Raw genomic sequence first — 17,585 nt, 5'->3', positions numbered from 1 at the left:
GCTCCCGGGACGTGAGTCATCAGAAAGCAGTTAGACAGAAAACTGAACTTCAGAAGCTAATAACTATTGCAAGGATTAAGATTTTTTAATTGAAGTAATTTACAAATCTGTTTAACTTTCCAGAGCCAGTTGATATATATATAAAAAAAAGTTTTGACCTGGAATACTCCTTCAAGATATCACTAGTATTATAACTGACATATTACAGATGGAGGCCATACAGATTTTGTATTGGGTCAGGAGCTTGAAGTTACACCTTTGTGTGAGTGCGGTTGTGCGGGAAGGCTGTAGAGAGTCTGGGGATAAGTAGTTTAAAAGAGGATCTATTAGTTTAGACATTACAATGGAAATTGTTTCGTAAGATGAGGTTAAGAAGTTTCCAATCTTATTCATTGAGCAATGAAAATGTGTAATCCTTATATGCCACTCTTTTCAAAGCTAAAAAAGTAACACTTAGGCTAGGTTTTCATATTTTTTTTTTGGCAATAAAAACACCCATTCTGCCGTGAACTAAAAATGTAGCCAACAATAGTAGAAATTTAGAAAGGGGCCATTTAAATGTAAAAATAATATGTTTGTTATAATTAATTTTGTTAAACTTTTTCTTAATAATGTATTTTAATAATGTGTGGTCCCCTGCACTGATGTATATTTACACCTATTCATATTTCCCTCAGAGAGCTGTGATTGGCCAGATGGTTCCAGCCACTCATAACTCTCTGTGGGAAATATGAATATATATATATATATATATATATATATATATATATATATATATCAGTGTCATAAGTGACACCCGCTGTGATCTTTTCTTAACTGCAGGTACTCCTCCTCCCAACATGGAGCACACTCTGCTCCATGCTAGGAGTTGTAGTACCTGTGATTTGCGATTTGTCTTTTAATTCAGGTACTACGGCTCCCAGCATGGAGCAGAGTGTGCTTCATGTTGGAAGCAGTAGTACCTGCAGTAAGGGAAAGATCGCAGCAAGTGTCACTACTGACACCCGCTGTGATCCTCCTGTATAATGTATAGATGCGGCCGGCTGCTCTTTTATGATCCCCTGCACTGACGTATACATACACATATTCATATTTCCCGCAAGAGAGTTGTGATTAGCTGGAACCATCTGGCCAATCACAGCTCTCTGCGGGAAATATGATTCGTCACAGAACAGTGCAGGATGGCGGAGAGGCGGCCGCCCGCATGCTTCTATACATTATATAGGAGGATTGCAACGGGTGTCAGAAGTGACACCTGGGGCGATCTGTCTATTAGTACAGGTACTATTACTCCCATCATGGAACAGTCTGTTCCATGCTGGGAGTAGTACTACCTAAAAAATGTTAAAAATTAAGAAAAAAAAGTGAAAAAAGTTAAAAACACACACACTTTATTAAACACATTATTAAAATATATTACTAATAAAAAGTTTAACAAAATTAATTTAACATTTAATACATTTAAATTTTTACATTTAAATGGCCCCTTTCTACATTTTTATTATTGTCGGCTACATTTTTAGTTCCCTGCCCGCCCGTTATAAAAAATATAAATTTCGTTAAATACAATAAAGGTATCTCCGACCCTTTTTTTGATCGGTAAAGTCCAAAAAAATGAATGAAAATCGCCTGCAAAAACGCAAAAGTTAAAACCCACATGGTGTTTTTCTTGGCGTTTTTTCACTCCCATAGACTTCCATGGGAGGAAAATGCCAAGGTTTTCCCGGGAAAAAAAACGCCAAAGTCTCAAGAGGTCATTTTTAAAAAACTGTCAAGGAGCTGAAAAACGCCCAAAGGATTAAAAAAATGCCAAACTGAAAAACGCCAAATGGATCTGGTATTTTGCAGTTCACTATATTGACTTGCAGCTAACATCTGGCCGCAGTGTTTTTTCACAAAAAAAAGCCATGCGGCAGAATGGGCGTTATAGTGGAAACCTAGCCTAAAGGGGATCAAATGAGTTGATCCGGAGATGCTAGATTTACTGAGGGAACTTAAAGAAACACTGCAGGTTGGTGTCCTGCAGCAAATTGGATGATCAGCCCCAACCGAAAGGCCACCAAGGTAAAAAAAGGAGCCCTTGAAATTGCTGTCCGCTCTGACTTGAAGTTTTGAAGAAAAAAGTGCAGGAACTGAGTTCCCATGTGTTCGTGCAGGACTTGAGCTCTGATAATAGGACATTTCACATTAATTCAGTTATTCAGGTGATAACTTTTTGAACCAAAAACCTGTTCTGGGACACTGCATGCTCCTGAAACATTACTTATTCTTTTTATAGGCATTGCAGTATCATTTGGGCTGCCTGATGTCCCCTATTACCTACATATATCGATATCTAACATCATACCGATACTCATTTTGGAGATCTGTTTTTACTTCTTGTTCCCTAGCACTTTTCTTTAATGAAAGTCAAAAGTTTCATATATTTCTTTTTTTTAAATCTACTGGTAAATAGGCTCATAACTATCTGCCTTTTGGCAATATGTAAATAAGTGTGTATTATCTAGGCTTTCTAGTTTTGTGCAATGCATGCACTAGTATCACCTCCCTACAATAGAGTCCAGTACTGTACTGCTTGTTACCTGTGCCAGGACTAGCAGCTCCTTTGGATAACTGGTGAGGGTGGTTCCATATTGTATCGCTAATACACAGTGCGTACTGTACAGCAAAGGTCCTCAACCCAGTCCTCAAGGCCGCCCAACATTCCAGGATTTGAATTTTTACCTGTTCTAATGCAATGGCCTGACTGAAAATAACGAAATGTTGGTAGGCCTTGAGGAGTGGGTAGGCATTGCTGTACAGGTCCCTGAAGAAGCAACTGCGCACTATGTACAGTATTAAGTGATTTATAGCTTCTAGCAGCTATTTCTGACTTTTGTATGTTAGGACTAGTGTTGAATATTCGAAATGCAAATTTTTACCCTGAATATCGGCACTTAGCAATTTCATGAATATTTAGAATATAGTGATATATATATTCATAATGATGAATATTTTTTTTTGTAAATATATGCAAATGTTCGCGAATATCGTCACTTCCAGTCAGAGGACACTGATCCCACCCTTCTTTTAGGTGAAAGATATAATCCGCATGCGCACTATGCGAATTTCATTATGATTTTTTGCATGGAAAAAATAAGAGAATGAACATAGCGAATATGCGAATTTCGCGAACATAGGACAAATATTCGTCCATATATTCGCAAAATATTGTAAATTTGAATATGGCCCCTGCCACTCATCACTAGTAAGGACTGACTTTACCTTTATCTTCCCATTTTTTTAACCTGTTAACGACCATGGACGCCTATACTCGTCCATGTGCCGTTAATGGGGGTATGATGCGGGCTCCCAACTCAAGCCCGTGTCATACCTGCCAGCCCCCAGCTGATTCTTGTAGCTGGGGGCTGGCGTTAATAGCTGACATGCGGTGATCGCCGCGGCCGGCTATTAACCCTTTAGATCGCCGCTGTCAAAGCTGACAGTGGAGTCTAAAGGTGCCTTTATCCCGTCCCTGGTGGTCCAGCAGGGGGGCGATCCACTGCTTTGGTATCCTGAGGGCTTACCTCACATCCTATGCCGGCTCCTGCGCCGAGAATGATAAAGCCTGGCAGGACCAGGCTTTATCAATTGAGCGCAGAGCACACAGATCAATGTGGTTCTATGGAACCACATTGATCTACATGAGGAATCAAATGATTCCTCCTAAAAGTCCCCTAAGGGGACTAAAAGTGTAAATAAAAAAAGTTTTAAAAAAAAGTTTAAAAACACACATTAACCCCTTCCTTATAAAAAATTCAAATCCCCCCCTTTTCCCAACTTCCATATAAAAAATATATAAACATAATAAAACTAAACATATGTGGTATCACCGCGTGCGTAAATGTCCAAATTATAAAAATATATCATTAATTAAACCGCACGGTCAATGGTTTATGCGCAAAAAAAATTCCAAAGTCCAAAATAGCATATTTTTGGTCACTTTTTATACCATAAAAAAGTCCATAGCGACCAAAATGTCCGATCAGAACAAAAATGTTACCGATAAAATCTTCAGATCACGGCGCAAAATATGAGTCCTCATACAGCTCCGTACGCGAAAAAAAAAAGTTGTAGGGGTCAGAAGAGGACAATTTTAAATGTATAAATTTTCGTGCATGTAGTTATGATTTTTTTCAGAAGTACAACAATATCCAACCTATATAAGTAGGGTATCAATGTAATTGTATGGACCTACAGAATAAATATAAGGTATCATTTTTACCGTAAAATGTACTGCGTAGAAAAGGAAGCCCCCAAAATTCACAAAATGGTGTTTTTTCTTCAAGTTTGTCGTACAATATTTTTTCCCCGTTTCACCGTAGATTTTTGGGTAAAATGGCTGATGTAATTTCAAAGTAGAATTGGTGGTGCAAAAAAAGCCCTCATTTGTTTTTTTTTGGTGCAAAATTTAAAGGGTTATGATTTTTAAAATGTAAGGAGAAAAAAACAAAAGTGCAAAAACAGAAAAACGCTTGGTCCCTAGGGGGTAATCTTAATTTTTTCTTATTTTGGAGGCTTTGGAACCAATCTCTAGTCTCAGGATACAATGGTTTCAGCATACAATGTTCATCCTGTAACTTGAGGAACTACTGTATTGCTAATTTTTGGGTCTTTTGGGGTCTTTTGTAAAAAATAAAAATAAAAAAAAAAGAGCAACTATTTTTTATAATATTTATTGAAGCATAATTATACTTTTCTATTTTCAGTAATACATCCTACTGTGCTGAAATATCATTGTCCCTTAATATCATGAGTTACACACAGGATTCCTTTCCTTATATTAAATATGAACAATTTGCTCATGAAAACACAGTGTCCATGATGCCTTGCCCTGCTTTGCCAAAAGACCTTAAGAATGTGACGCTAAATTGGTTTAAGGTATGATGTTTAACTGTATGTGACAACTGTCCAAATTCCATGTAGCATTTCCTCATCCTGTCATTAAAACTTATATTGTCTCTCTTGCTGCCTCCTTTTACATATATGTTGCCCTGGTCACAGGATATCTCTCTGCTGGGTACCTTGGCTTTCACTTGTAATTTTGGGGGACCTCGCAGCAATTGTTCAATTCCCCTACAGCATCACCAAGGGGAAAATAAAGCAATTCATGATGCCATTAAAATGAAATTCCCTGTCATTGTAATGTAAGGACATGCTGTCTTTTTTAGCTACTTTACTATTACGCTTATTCATAGTGGTCCTGAATTAAAGATTCTACCCTATTAACCCAAACACAGTTCCTTGAACAAGAGGGCACAGTTTTTTTGGTGGAAAAAAGCAAACCGTGGCTTGTAACCCTGAACAATTTCTTTCAGTTTATTTTAAATGTTCTTTTTTGTATTCTTTACCCCTTAATACTTTAGCTAATTATCCTGTTTAGATGTGGGAAGGCCTGGAAAAAAAACAAAACAAAAAATCAGGAAAAAAGTTTTTCAATTTTTTTTCCAATTACATATTTTAGTTTTTTTCCCCCAGAAAAAAAGGAGTATAAAATACATTATTTTATAATAGCAACGTTTATATTAATAACATCTGAGAATCTTGCAAGTTCTCCAATATCCATTTTTGATAGCTGCAGTTCAGAAAATGGGGCAGATTAGATCCCATGTATATGTTTGCCTATCTCAGTTTTCTTTAATTTAAAAAGTACTGCTCCAATGTTAAACCTTGCTATGAAGCTTATTCCATTTGTAACAAAAATAATGTTTTAAGCTGTACTTTTATTTCAAGCATCCTACTTTTATATACACTGCATTTTATGTTCCCAGTGTAACAAAATGACTTTCAATTTGTAAAACTACTCCTTTCGGCTTTTAAAAATTTTTTCCCTGAAAATGCCTATTTATTTCCCTAACAAAAACAGGATTTTTATTTTCAATGGCTTCAACATTTCCAGACATTTTAAATCTTTAAAATTGCCATCAATATCACAAAGGACAAGCAGTATGGCCAACACAGATACTATCAGACACACAGAGACATCCAAATACCTTAAAAATAAGTCAATGTTATTTTCTCTGTTTATCTCTATATACCAAAAGCTTAGTGATTGTCGCAAATATAGGGCAGTTTTTCGTCTCAGCATGGACTGCTTTGCTAGCAAAGAACTACAGGAAAATTTAACATATGCATATGTGTTGCCAAATAGGACTAATAAAAATAACTTTAGGGACACTTTACATATGTCTATTGAACTGTACTATATGTCTATTGAATTGTACTAAAACACTAAAGCATACACAGTGTATGTATAAAAACATCAAAAGTAGAGCCCTGCCCCCCACCTAAAAAACAATAGCCTATGAAGTAAAAAATAAAAGTTCCCCAGAGTTTCACCAAAAAGTGATACCTACTCATCACCCTGTTATTGGAGGAAAAATTGTTTTTATATATATAATATTAATATTATTGGTTGGGGAGCCCTAATCCTGACAGTGTTTTTTTTATTTTCTTGCTGAATCCTTTAAATGGTACTCCACCCCTAGATATTTTATCCTCTATCCAAAGGATAGGGGATAAGATGTCTGATCTTGAGAGATCCGGCAGGGGCTTCCTTGTTGGTGACATCACGCCACGCCCCATCCATTCATGTCTATGGGAGGGGGGGGGGGAATGGCTAGTACATAACCGTCAAACCTCCTCCCCTAGACATGAATGGAGGGGGCATGACAGTTGTGGTAGCTCATCATCCAGTATTGAGCGGGGTTTGCTCCGTGCAGCAGATTTTAGGGTGCCGCGCCGGAGATCCCAGCGGCCAAACCCCTCCACGATCAGACATCTTATTCCCTATACTTTCGAAAGGGGATAAGATGTCTAGGGGCAGAGTACTCCCTTTAAGGGCCAAAATAGTTCAGTCCTTAAAGTGAACCATCTCCTAATTTCAGCTTCCCAGATCCCCCCCCCCCCTTCTAAGCTTAAACTATTCTTTAACTCGAACAAGAACTGCAGGGTATGCATAGGTTGGAGTTTCCATAATAGTTTATGTTTTGTTTTAGTGAACCTTCTAGTCAGGAAACATATCTTGTGCTGTTTGTTTTTTCATATCTGCACCTACACTAGACGCAAAATAATTCTCACTCCTAGTATGTTAAATGCTTCCAAATATAATAAGATATACAAAAGTAATATATGGATGACATGTTTCTTCTCTTCTTAGGATGGAGAACCACTGCTTAATGACAGCTCCAAATACACATACTTAGATGGGACCACATCTGTATTGATACATGATGTACACCATGAGGATGAAGGCTATTACACATGTCAGTTAACCGTCTCCCTTGAGAATATAGATTACACCATGTCAAGACTCATCCAACTTCAAATTATTGGTAATTACTAATTTAAAACAGTTATCTGGCAGGAAGGGGTGGTTTAGAAAGAAGAATGCCCTTTTTATACTTTTAAAAACAAACAAAACATCAACTTACCTCCAACACTCCCGCACTGCCTCCGGTCTCCTGCTCCAGTTCCCGGCTGCAGTCCACTTCCTAAAGAAAGTGTGAAATTTGTGCCCTATGTGACGTTGGGGCACAGAGTGCCATACTGGCCACAGTGATTTCCCGCCTTGGCCAGTGATTGGCTTTGAGGCAGTATGGCACTCTAGGTCCAGTTGTCACTCCTGGCCCAAGCTTCTCACTTCTCACCGGAGGCAGTGCGGGAGTGCTTGAGGTAAGTAGAGGTTTATTTTGTTATATAGTGTAGAATGGGCATTCTTCTAAACCTCTCCCCTCTCTTGCCGGATAACCCCTTCAAGAACTTCATAATGCCAATTGAAGATGTCCAATACCAGGTGTGCTTGCTGGAAGAACCTAATATGTGACAGTTTTTTTTTTCTTTTTCGCTTGTGTAGATGAAGTAAGGGAACAACACCCTGTCATTGTAAATGCCCATCATGAGACAATAGCAGCTGCCATAGGTATGTTACCCCCGAGACTGTGTCATGTTATAATAGATGTGATGTAGTCATATGGCTGTTATAAGGATCTTAAATATGGAAGAAATATTCAAATGACAATTGGCTGCATAAGTCTTATGTATTGTTTTGGGTGACTAGTGGATTATACAACTCATATTATCAGGTTTATCATTCAGTGCTTCAAGTGTCTATTTCTTTTCTACAAGGTTCTAAGCTAGTCATTCCATGTAAGGTGTTTGCAGGCAATGATGACGATGATGTCATGATTTGGTGGACAGCAAATGACTCTTTTATAAGTGACTACTCAAAAGATCACCGTGTGACAGAAGGAAAATGCCAGTAAGTAAACTTTATTTTATTTAAAGTAATGCATAGGACACTTTTTAACGGTATGTACATATATTTAAAACAAAGGAAGTATACAGCAGAATTTTTAAGGACAGCCTTTAACCCCTTAATGACCAAGGATGTATATTTACGTCCTTGGCCGGCTCCTGCGATATAACGCGGGGTCACGCGGTGACCCCGCGTCATATCGGGTCGGTCCCGGCATGTATCTGAAGCCAGGACCCGGGGCTAATAGCATGCGGCAGCGATTGTGGTGCAGCGTGCTATTAACCCTTTAGACGCGGCATTCAAAGTTAAACGCCGCGTCTAAAACGAAAGTGAAAGCTGCCCAGCTGCTCAGTGGGGCTGATCGAGACCACCACAGTGAAAATGCGGTGTCCCAATCAGCTGGGACACGAGCGGAGGTCCTCTTACCTTCCTCCGGCGTGTCCCTTCGGCGATTGTTTGCTCCAAGCCTGAGATGCAGGCTTGAGCAATCGACCGCCGATAACACTGATCACTGCAAAGCTATGGCTTTGCAGTGAACAGGGTATAAAATCAGTGTCTGCTTTGTTATAGCCCCCTATGGGAGCTATAACACTGCAAAAAAAAGTGTAAAAAAAAGTTAATAAATGTCATTTAACCCTTTCCCTAATAAAAGTTTGGATCACCCCCCTTTTCCCATAAAAAAAACCCATGTAAATCAAAATATAAACATATGTGGTATCACCGCGTGCGTAAATGTCCGAACTATAAAAATATATAATTAATTAAACCGCACGGTCAATGGCGTACGCGCAAAAAAATTCCAAAGCCCAAAATAACGTATTTTTGGTCACTTTTTATATCATGAAAAAATGAATAAAAAGCGATCAAAAGTCTGATTAATACAAAAATGATACGGCTAAAAATGTCAGATCACAGCGCAAAAAATTAGCCCTCATACCGCCCCATACGCAGTAAAATAAAAAAGTTATAGGGGTCAGAAGATGAAAATTTTAAACGTATACATTTTTCTGCATGAAGTTATGATTTTTTACAGAAGTAAGACAAAATCAAACCTATATAAGTAGGGTATCATTTAAATCGTATGGACCTACAGAATAAAGATAAAGGGTCATCTGTACCGAAAAATGTACTGCGTAGAAACGGAAGCCCCCAAAAGTTACAAAATGGCGTTTTTTCTTCAATTTTGTCGCACAATGATTTTTTTTTCCATTTTGCCGTAGATTTTTGGGTAAAATGACTGATGTCACTGCAAAGTAGAATTGGTGGCGCAAAAAATAAGCCATCATATGGATTTTTAGGTGCAAAATTGAAAGGGTTATGATTTTTAAAAGGTGAGGAGGAAAAAACGAAAGTGCAAAAACGGAAAAACCTGTGGTCCTTAAGGGGTTAAAACCTTTTTGTCAGGGTTTTCAGCGTGACTAATATTCATCCTGCATTTCCATCATGCTTTTGCTGTCACTTATTCTAGGCTATTTAATATTTGCACCAAAAAATATATGTTCCCCAATTCACAATGTGAATTATGACATGTATTACCATTGAGAAGAACGGCCATGTTTTTTCATATTTTTTGTTGATTGCATGACACATAAAATGGAGTGTCAAGCCCGTCTAAGTCTTCTGTTTGCAACCAGTAAATTTGTGTTAGATAATAGGTCCCTGGAGAAACAATGGTGTCTCCAGGAGTTCTGCTTTTTACGGCTACGCCTATCAATTTCAACAAGCACATTTTTGTTGTTGTAGGGTGTAAGGATACTCTAAGCTTTTGTTGGTACAAATAGCCAATGCCATCTAATTGTAACTAAAAATGTCATGTGAAATGTATGCTAATTTTGTAATCACATGATTTTCAGATTGAAAAGTATATATGCTGAGGGTGTATAGGTTAGTTTTGGGGAAAGCATTATCTGCCCAGAGTTACATGGTCCATGTTTTAGTGTATGTCCATGGATAGCGTGTGCGAGATCCCTCATCATATTTACTAAATGAAAAGATGCATTTTTTTTTAATGATAAATAGATTGATAGAGGAATAAAAGTTATATGTACATTGTCAGGATTAGATACTGAGTAACATATATATATATATATATATATATATATATATATATTTTTTTTTTTTTTTTGGGGGGGGGGGAGGGGGCTCTGACAGGTACACTTTAAATGTGTACTCCAGTGGAAAACAATTTTTTTTTTCAACTCAACTGGTGCCAGAAAGTTAAACAGATTTATGAATTTAAAAATCTTCCAGTACTTATCAGCAGTTGTATGCTCCACAGGAGGTTCTTTTCTTTTTGAACTGTCTGACCACAGTGCTCTCTGCTGACACCTCTGTCCATGTCAGAAACTGTCCAGAGTAGGAACAAACCCCCATAGCCAACCTATCCTGCTCTGGACAGTTCCTGACATTTAACTATAATGGGTCCTCTATCGGTGATGATATGTTGGTTCAGCTTCTGCTAACATTAGAAGGTGGGTGTGGACAACTCAGGATGATCAATTGTATAGACACAAGATGGCTATCTTATTCCAAAGTGTCACTGCAGCAGCCACCAATGGCTAACTTTCGACCTTACTGACTTGTGATGATTGGTGGAAAGACTGGAGTTGGAGCAAAGGGGTTTTATAGATAAACAAATTGTGTTTATTATACTATGAATACAATACCCCTTTTTACTGGATATTGTTGTTTTATACATAGTATAATAAAAACAATTTTTTCATCTTTGCTCCATCTCTAGTCTTTGTTTACAATGCTGCAGCAAATGCATATCATCCATAGGCAACCAATTACCGACTGAAGTCAATAAGGTCGAAAGTTAGCCATTGGTGGCTGCCGCATTGACACTTTGGAATAGGATGAGTATCTTGTCTATGCAATTGATCATCCTAGGTTTTCCACATCCACCTTCCAATGTTAGCAAAAGCTGAACCAACATATCATCACTGATGGAGGGCCCCCTTATAGCGTACCTATCACCTGACCACGTACATCAAATTTTTATGCCTCTATCACCTATATTTATTTAAAAAATACCTCTTTTCATTAGCTCATAGTGTTATATATCCTCTCAGGGGAAGGGGGCATGTCCATTCCTTGTGATGGTGGGAGGTGATTGGTGTGTCTGCTCATGCAGCATTGTCCATGAGTCATCTCTTGTCCATGACTCATGGACAAACATGATGCAGCTGCAGGACTGCTTAGTGTCACAGTAGGTATGGGGACCTCTAGTGGTGGGATTTTCAGGAGCTGTTTTTGGATCTGACAGTGCCAATTTAACCTATCAGGTCCCCAGGACCCTTACACACAAAAGCCCTAGGACCTGACAGATCAGGAAAACAGTATTCCAATGCTGTACTCCTTATCTCTCTGTAATTATGCAAAGAGCTAAAAAGGGAATTATTCACGGTGTCTGTGACTGGTTTTAACACTTGCTGCACCCCTCCAACCACGTCAGAAGTGAGTGACAACCTGGGTGCAGAGAAAAGCCCTGCTGTCAATCAAGCCTGAATAGCAGAAAGGGTGAGTGGCACCACTCTCTGTGACTGAAAAAACAGTCACAGCGACTGTGAATGAAGTTATTTGTTAGCGGCATCATAGAGAATTGAGAACCGCAATGGAACACTGTTAACCATAGGCGTGCGCACGGGGTGTGCCGGGTCACACCCTAATCCAGTGGCGTTGCGACCCGGGTGCGGTGGGTGCGGCCCGCACCGGATGACACCAACCTAATGGGGTGACACCAAGACGCTCCGCAGCAGCCCCCATCTGTGCCCGACTGTCCTTCACCAGCCCAGATCCCCCCATTCCCCCCCCCCCACGCTGTGCGGTGCGCCTGTCCGTCAGGCGCACCGCACAGCGCTGCCTCCTGCTCCTTTTTGTGCCCCGCCCCGCTCCGCTCTGGCTCACCTTCAGTTGGTCCGGGATTTGTATTTCCGCGCGTCACTGCCGTCACATGACCATCAGGACGTCACGCTGTATTCAAGGACGCCGGCCCCAGAGCGTGACGTGACGTGTCACGTGACGGTACGCGGCTCGCAGGATTACCGCGCTGAGTGAGTGAATGTTATTTCTACCTGCCTACTGGGTCTGGGGGGAGGGGGTTAATCTGGGGCAACGTACTGTCTTCCTACAGGTGGGGGGAAGGGGTTAATCAGGTGGGTACTACATTCCTACAGGGGGGGAGAGGGGGTTAAACTTGGGGGTACTACCATCCTACTGGGGGGGTGGGTTTTAATCTGGGGGTACTACCTGCCTGCTGGAGGGAGGGGGTTAATCTGGGGGTTACTGTCTGCTGAGGGGAGAGGGGGTACTACTAGCCCACCGGGGGGGGGGAGGGGGTTAATCTGGGGCCCCGAGTAGGCAGGTAGTACCCCCAGATTAACCCCCTCCCCCCAGTAGGATGGTAGTACCCCCAGATTAACCCCCCCCCAGTAAGAAGGTAGTACCCTCAAATTAACCCCCTCCTCCTGCCAGTAGGAAGGTAGCACCCCCAGATGCTGGTGGCCTCCATGTCTATTTTGCTTTTGTAGGGAACTGTACTACAGCTAATGTGGGGAATTATAGTGCACCTAATGTGGGGGAACTATACTGCACCTAATGTGGGAACTATACTGCACCTAATGTGGGGAACTATACTGCACCTAATGTGGGGGAACTATACTGCACCTAATGTGGGGGAACTATACTGCACCTAATGTGGGAACTATACTGCCAACCTAATGTGGGGGAACTGTACTGCACCTAATGTGGGGGAGTATATTGCACCTAATGTGGGGGAACTATACTGCACCTAATGTGGGGGAAACTATATTGCACCTAATGTGGGGGAACTGTACTGCACCTAATGTGGGGGAACTATACTGCACCTAATGTGGGGGAACTATACTGTACCTAATGTGGGGGGACTATACTGTACCTAATGGGGGGAACTGTACTGCACCTAATGTGGGGAACTGTACTGAACCCAATGTGGGGGAACTATACTGCACCTAATGTGGGGAACTATACTGCACCTAATGTGGGGAACTATACTGCACCTAATGTGGGGGAACTATACTGCACCTAATGTGGGGGAACTATACTGCACCTAATGTGGGGGAACTATACTGCACTTAATGTGGGGGGGACTTATACTGCACCTAATGTGGGGGAACTATACTGCACCTAATGTGGGGGAACTATACTGCACCTAATGTGGGGGAACTATACTAACTGTGTGTATGTGTGCGTATATATACATATATATATATATAGACAAAGAATAAGTCAGCCAGCACTTTAGTTGATACCAAACTATTATATGGACCTGGCCTACAGGTGCACGCTACTAGGCTAGATATACAGCAACAGAAGAATGCAGCAGCACACTGCCAGCACAAGGATATGGGTGAAACATGAATATGCAGTTAAAACATGGAGAGCTATACAGCTATGGTGTAATAGATGCAAATGTGAAACTATGAAATAGTGAGGCACTTAGCTCGCAAATTTGTGTCCGCCGGCGGTCAAATAGCTTGGACCGTCCCACCGCGATAAGGTGGCCTCCTTGGGACGGACCCTACACTGTGAATATGCCTCTGTGTGAACAGTTCAGTAAGCATGGCAGGGTCCGGAACATCCAAGACACCTTATATACACACCTGATAGAGGTGGGTGGGGTGCAAGGCCAACATGGAGGTAGCCACTCCCCCGTATGTGCAATACAGGCAAAGAATAAGTCAGCCAGCACTTTAGTTGATACCAATCTATTATATGGACCTGGCCTACAGGTGCACGCTACTAGGCTAGATATACAGCAACAGAAGAATGCAGCAGCACACTGCCAGCACAAAGATATAGGTGCAACATGAATATGCAGATAAAACATGGAGAGCTTTACAGCTATGGTGTAATAGATGCAAATGTGAAACTATGAAATAGTGAGGCACTTAGCTCGCAAATTTGTCTCCGCCGGCGGTCAAATAGCTTGGACTGTCCCACCGCGATAAGGTGGCCTCCTTGGGACGGACCCTACATTGTGAATATGCCTCTGTGTGAACAGTTCAGTAAGCATGGCAGGGTCTGGAACATCCAAGACCCTGCCATGCTTACTGAACTGTTCCAGACCCTGCCATGCTTACTGAACTGTTCACACAAAGGCATATTCACAGTGTAGGGTCCGTCCCAAGGAGGCCACCTTATCGCGGTGGGACGGTCCAAGCTATTTGACCGCCGGCGGAGACAAATTTGCGAGCTAAGTGCCTCACTATTTCATAGTTTCACATTTGCATCTATTACACCATAGCTGTATAGCTCTCCATGTTTTAACTGCATATTCATGTTGCACCTATATCTTTGTGCTGGCAGTGTGCTGCTGCATTCTTCTGTTGCCATATATATATATATATATATATACATATATATACGCACGCGCGCGGCGTGAGTTTGTGCTTTAGGGTGCACACCCTAATGCAATAGGCTGCGCACGCCTATGCTGTTAACTTAACCTGCCAGGTCTCTGGGCACCGGTAAACTGTCAGGTTCCCTTTAAGGTATCCACCAAATGCATGAAAGTTGTTATAGAAAGATTTGTAAATTGAGCAATCCAGTGTCCTGTGTGCATTAGCATAGACAGTCATGCTTTCCATCTCTGAAATGTTTTTCATTTTTAAATCAGACCATTTATAGAAATTCCGTAATACATTTTATTATATCATTTATTTAAAGGAGTACTCTGGTGCTAAGACATCTTATCCCCTATCCAAAGGATATGGCATACGATGCCTGATCGTGGGGGTCACACGGGGGCGGAGCTGTGACGTCACAACGCCCCGTCCCCATGATAGCTAGTAATCAGACCCTGAGTGAACACGCTCTGGGGACTGATTCTAACGGGGTGCTGCGTGCAAGATCACGGGGGTCCCCGCGATCAGGCATCTTATGCCATATCCTTTGGATAGGGGATAAGATGTCTTAGCACCGGAGTACCCCTTTAAATAAATGATATAATAAAATGTATTATTTCTATAAATGGACAGTCTGATTTAAAATGAAAAACACTTCAGAGATGAAAAGCATGACTATCTATGCTAATGCACGCAGGACACTGGATTGCTCAATTTACAAATCTTTCTATAACAACTTTCATGCATCTTATCCAACAAGCCAGGGTTTGTTATCATATACTTTTGTATATTCGGTTTATCCTACAAATACATTTTTATTTAGACTGGGCATAGTACATAATATATTTTTGATAAAGGAAGACTTTATTGGATCAGTCTTCAGTCTTTTATGAGGTGTAAATAACCACCATCATTTTTATCACTGAAAAGTTATTTTACTGTACTTACCAGAATCCTTGTTTTCCACAAATAATTATGAAAAATCTTTCTTCTTACCAGAAAAACTACAGGGACTGATGGTCAATACTTTGAATTACTGCTGGTTTTTGAAAGAATAGAAGAGGAAGATTTTATTACTGACTTTAAATGTATAGCGCTTAATGACTATGGGCAAGAGGTTTTGCCAGCACAAATCACGCAAGCAGGTAATAAGAATTTCTATGTTCTGTAAGTGATACTTGATTTAAATATAATGATATAGATTGTATGCTAAACTGATTTTTAAAGGGGTTCTCCGTCCCTAGACATCTTATCCCCTATCCAAAGAATAGGGGATAAGATGTCTGATCGCGGGGGTCCTGCCGCTGGGGACCCCACGATCTCTCCGGCAGCACCCTGTGTCATCTGCTGGGCATGACGGTCACCACACCCCCTCCTATAGACTTGCATTGAGGGGGCGGGCAGTGACATCACAAGGGGGCAGGCCCATGACGTCATGATACTCCGGCTCCTGTATCGCCCGTCATCAGGCACGGAGTGAAGATTGCTCCGTGCAGCAGATGACACAGGGTTCTGCAGGAGAGATCGTGGGGGTCCCCAGTGGCAGAACCTCCGAAATCAGATATCTTATCCCATATTCTTTGAATGGGGGATAAGATATCTAGGGGCGGAGTTCCACTTTAAACACCTACAAAAGTATTCAGGCCAAATTTTCCAATTAAGAGAGATACTTAAGTTTCAGCAAATAAAGTTAATTCGAGTTTTAAGGCCTAGTTTACATCAGCATTGGAGCTCTTTTTGGGGAGCTCCATTTGTAGAATCTTAGAATCTGTTGTAATGATGGGACATGAGCAGAGAAAAAAATACTGTAGATCAGTCGGGGGGGATATGGGGATTGACCAGTTGCCCCCCCCTGGATCTGCCCCTGTTTGGAAAGTTTTCTTTTCTTTCCCATACTTTTTTCTTCGGCCTCCTCCCTTTTGAATCATTTCTGTAAAAACCATTTCAGACATCTGTATAATACACGGCTTCTGGGGAAGAATTGCTCTGACCATATGACATCCTTTAGAGCTTTTAGTTTTTCTTTTAGATTTGTACAATCTAAAAACTTTAGTTTAAAACCTTTATAAGTGCCCTGTACAAAACTGAGCCGAAATACAATTGTGCACATGAGGTCTTATTAAGATAAATTTAGAAAAGTAAAAAATTCCTTACGTGTGAACCGTCTGTTTATTTCTTTTGTATTTACATATGTAACATATATATGTACTAGGGGCCTTTGATTTATATGCATTTGTGTACCTATCTCCATATTACAGATTTTGTGTAGGATTATGCCTTTCCTGTCATTGTATGCTGTTTAATTTATGTTGTGATACATATTAGTAAGTTTGTTATTTTTCTACGTTTTTACAGCCTCCTCCTCCTTTGCCTGGTACATAGCAGCAGTTCCTGCCCTTGTGGTTTTCCTGATTATAGTGATAATTTTTATAAGCAAACACAGGAAGTGTGGAAACCATTATTCTTTGGCCAAGTCGTAAAAAAAATGGTAACCCTATCTTATTCTTAAGTATGGAAAATGTAATCATAATGCTGGGAAATTAAATGTACATTGCCTAATATGATGGATTTTCTGTAACAGAATATTTTTTAGTAGATTAACCCTGTACTTTTGTAATAAAATCAATAGACCACACAGTAAAATGGTCTCTTTAGATTCTTGTGGGAGTTTTTCTATTTTGGGAATTATTAAGGGATATTTTTTTCTTTCTTTCTCATATTAATTATATTGAACTGTTTTCATAGTGTTTTGAACAAAAATATGAATGTTCTATTAACATGGGTGTTGTTTGTAAATTATAAAATTTAATTGCCTAAATTTTGTTTCTTCATCTTTGAAGGCATCACAGCAAGGTTATTTGTACCCCTGATCCCATAGAAAATAAGATTATTAAAAAAATATA

General features: G+C 40.3%; 1 protein-coding gene across 1 annotated transcript in view; it reads left to right on the top strand.

Moving 5' to 3' along the window:
• IL1R2 (interleukin 1 receptor type 2) overlaps positions 1-17,279 on the top strand; it is a 29,248-nt gene extending 11,969 nt beyond the window's left edge. Inside the window, exons 5-10 of the mRNA XM_056556083.1 lie at positions 4,749-4,920; positions 7,199-7,373; positions 7,895-7,960; positions 8,167-8,299; positions 15,682-15,827; positions 17,038-17,279. Coding sequence (XP_056412058.1) covers positions 4,749-4,920; positions 7,199-7,373; positions 7,895-7,960; positions 8,167-8,299; positions 15,682-15,827; positions 17,038-17,162 — 817 coding nt within the window. The 3' untranslated portion in view covers positions 17,163-17,279. The remainder of the gene's footprint in view (positions 1-4,748; positions 4,921-7,198; positions 7,374-7,894; positions 7,961-8,166; positions 8,300-15,681; positions 15,828-17,037) is intronic.
• The last annotated feature ends 306 nt before the right edge of the window (positions 17,280-17,585 follow it).

Source organism: Hyla sarda, chromosome 2 (genome assembly GCF_029499605.1).
Source record: "Hyla sarda isolate aHylSar1 chromosome 2, aHylSar1.hap1, whole genome shotgun sequence".
Taxonomy (NCBI): domain Eukaryota; kingdom Metazoa; phylum Chordata; class Amphibia; order Anura; family Hylidae; genus Hyla; species Hyla sarda.
The sequence above is the reverse complement of the archived record's forward strand: the minus strand, read 5'-3'. Positions and strand labels throughout refer to the sequence as shown.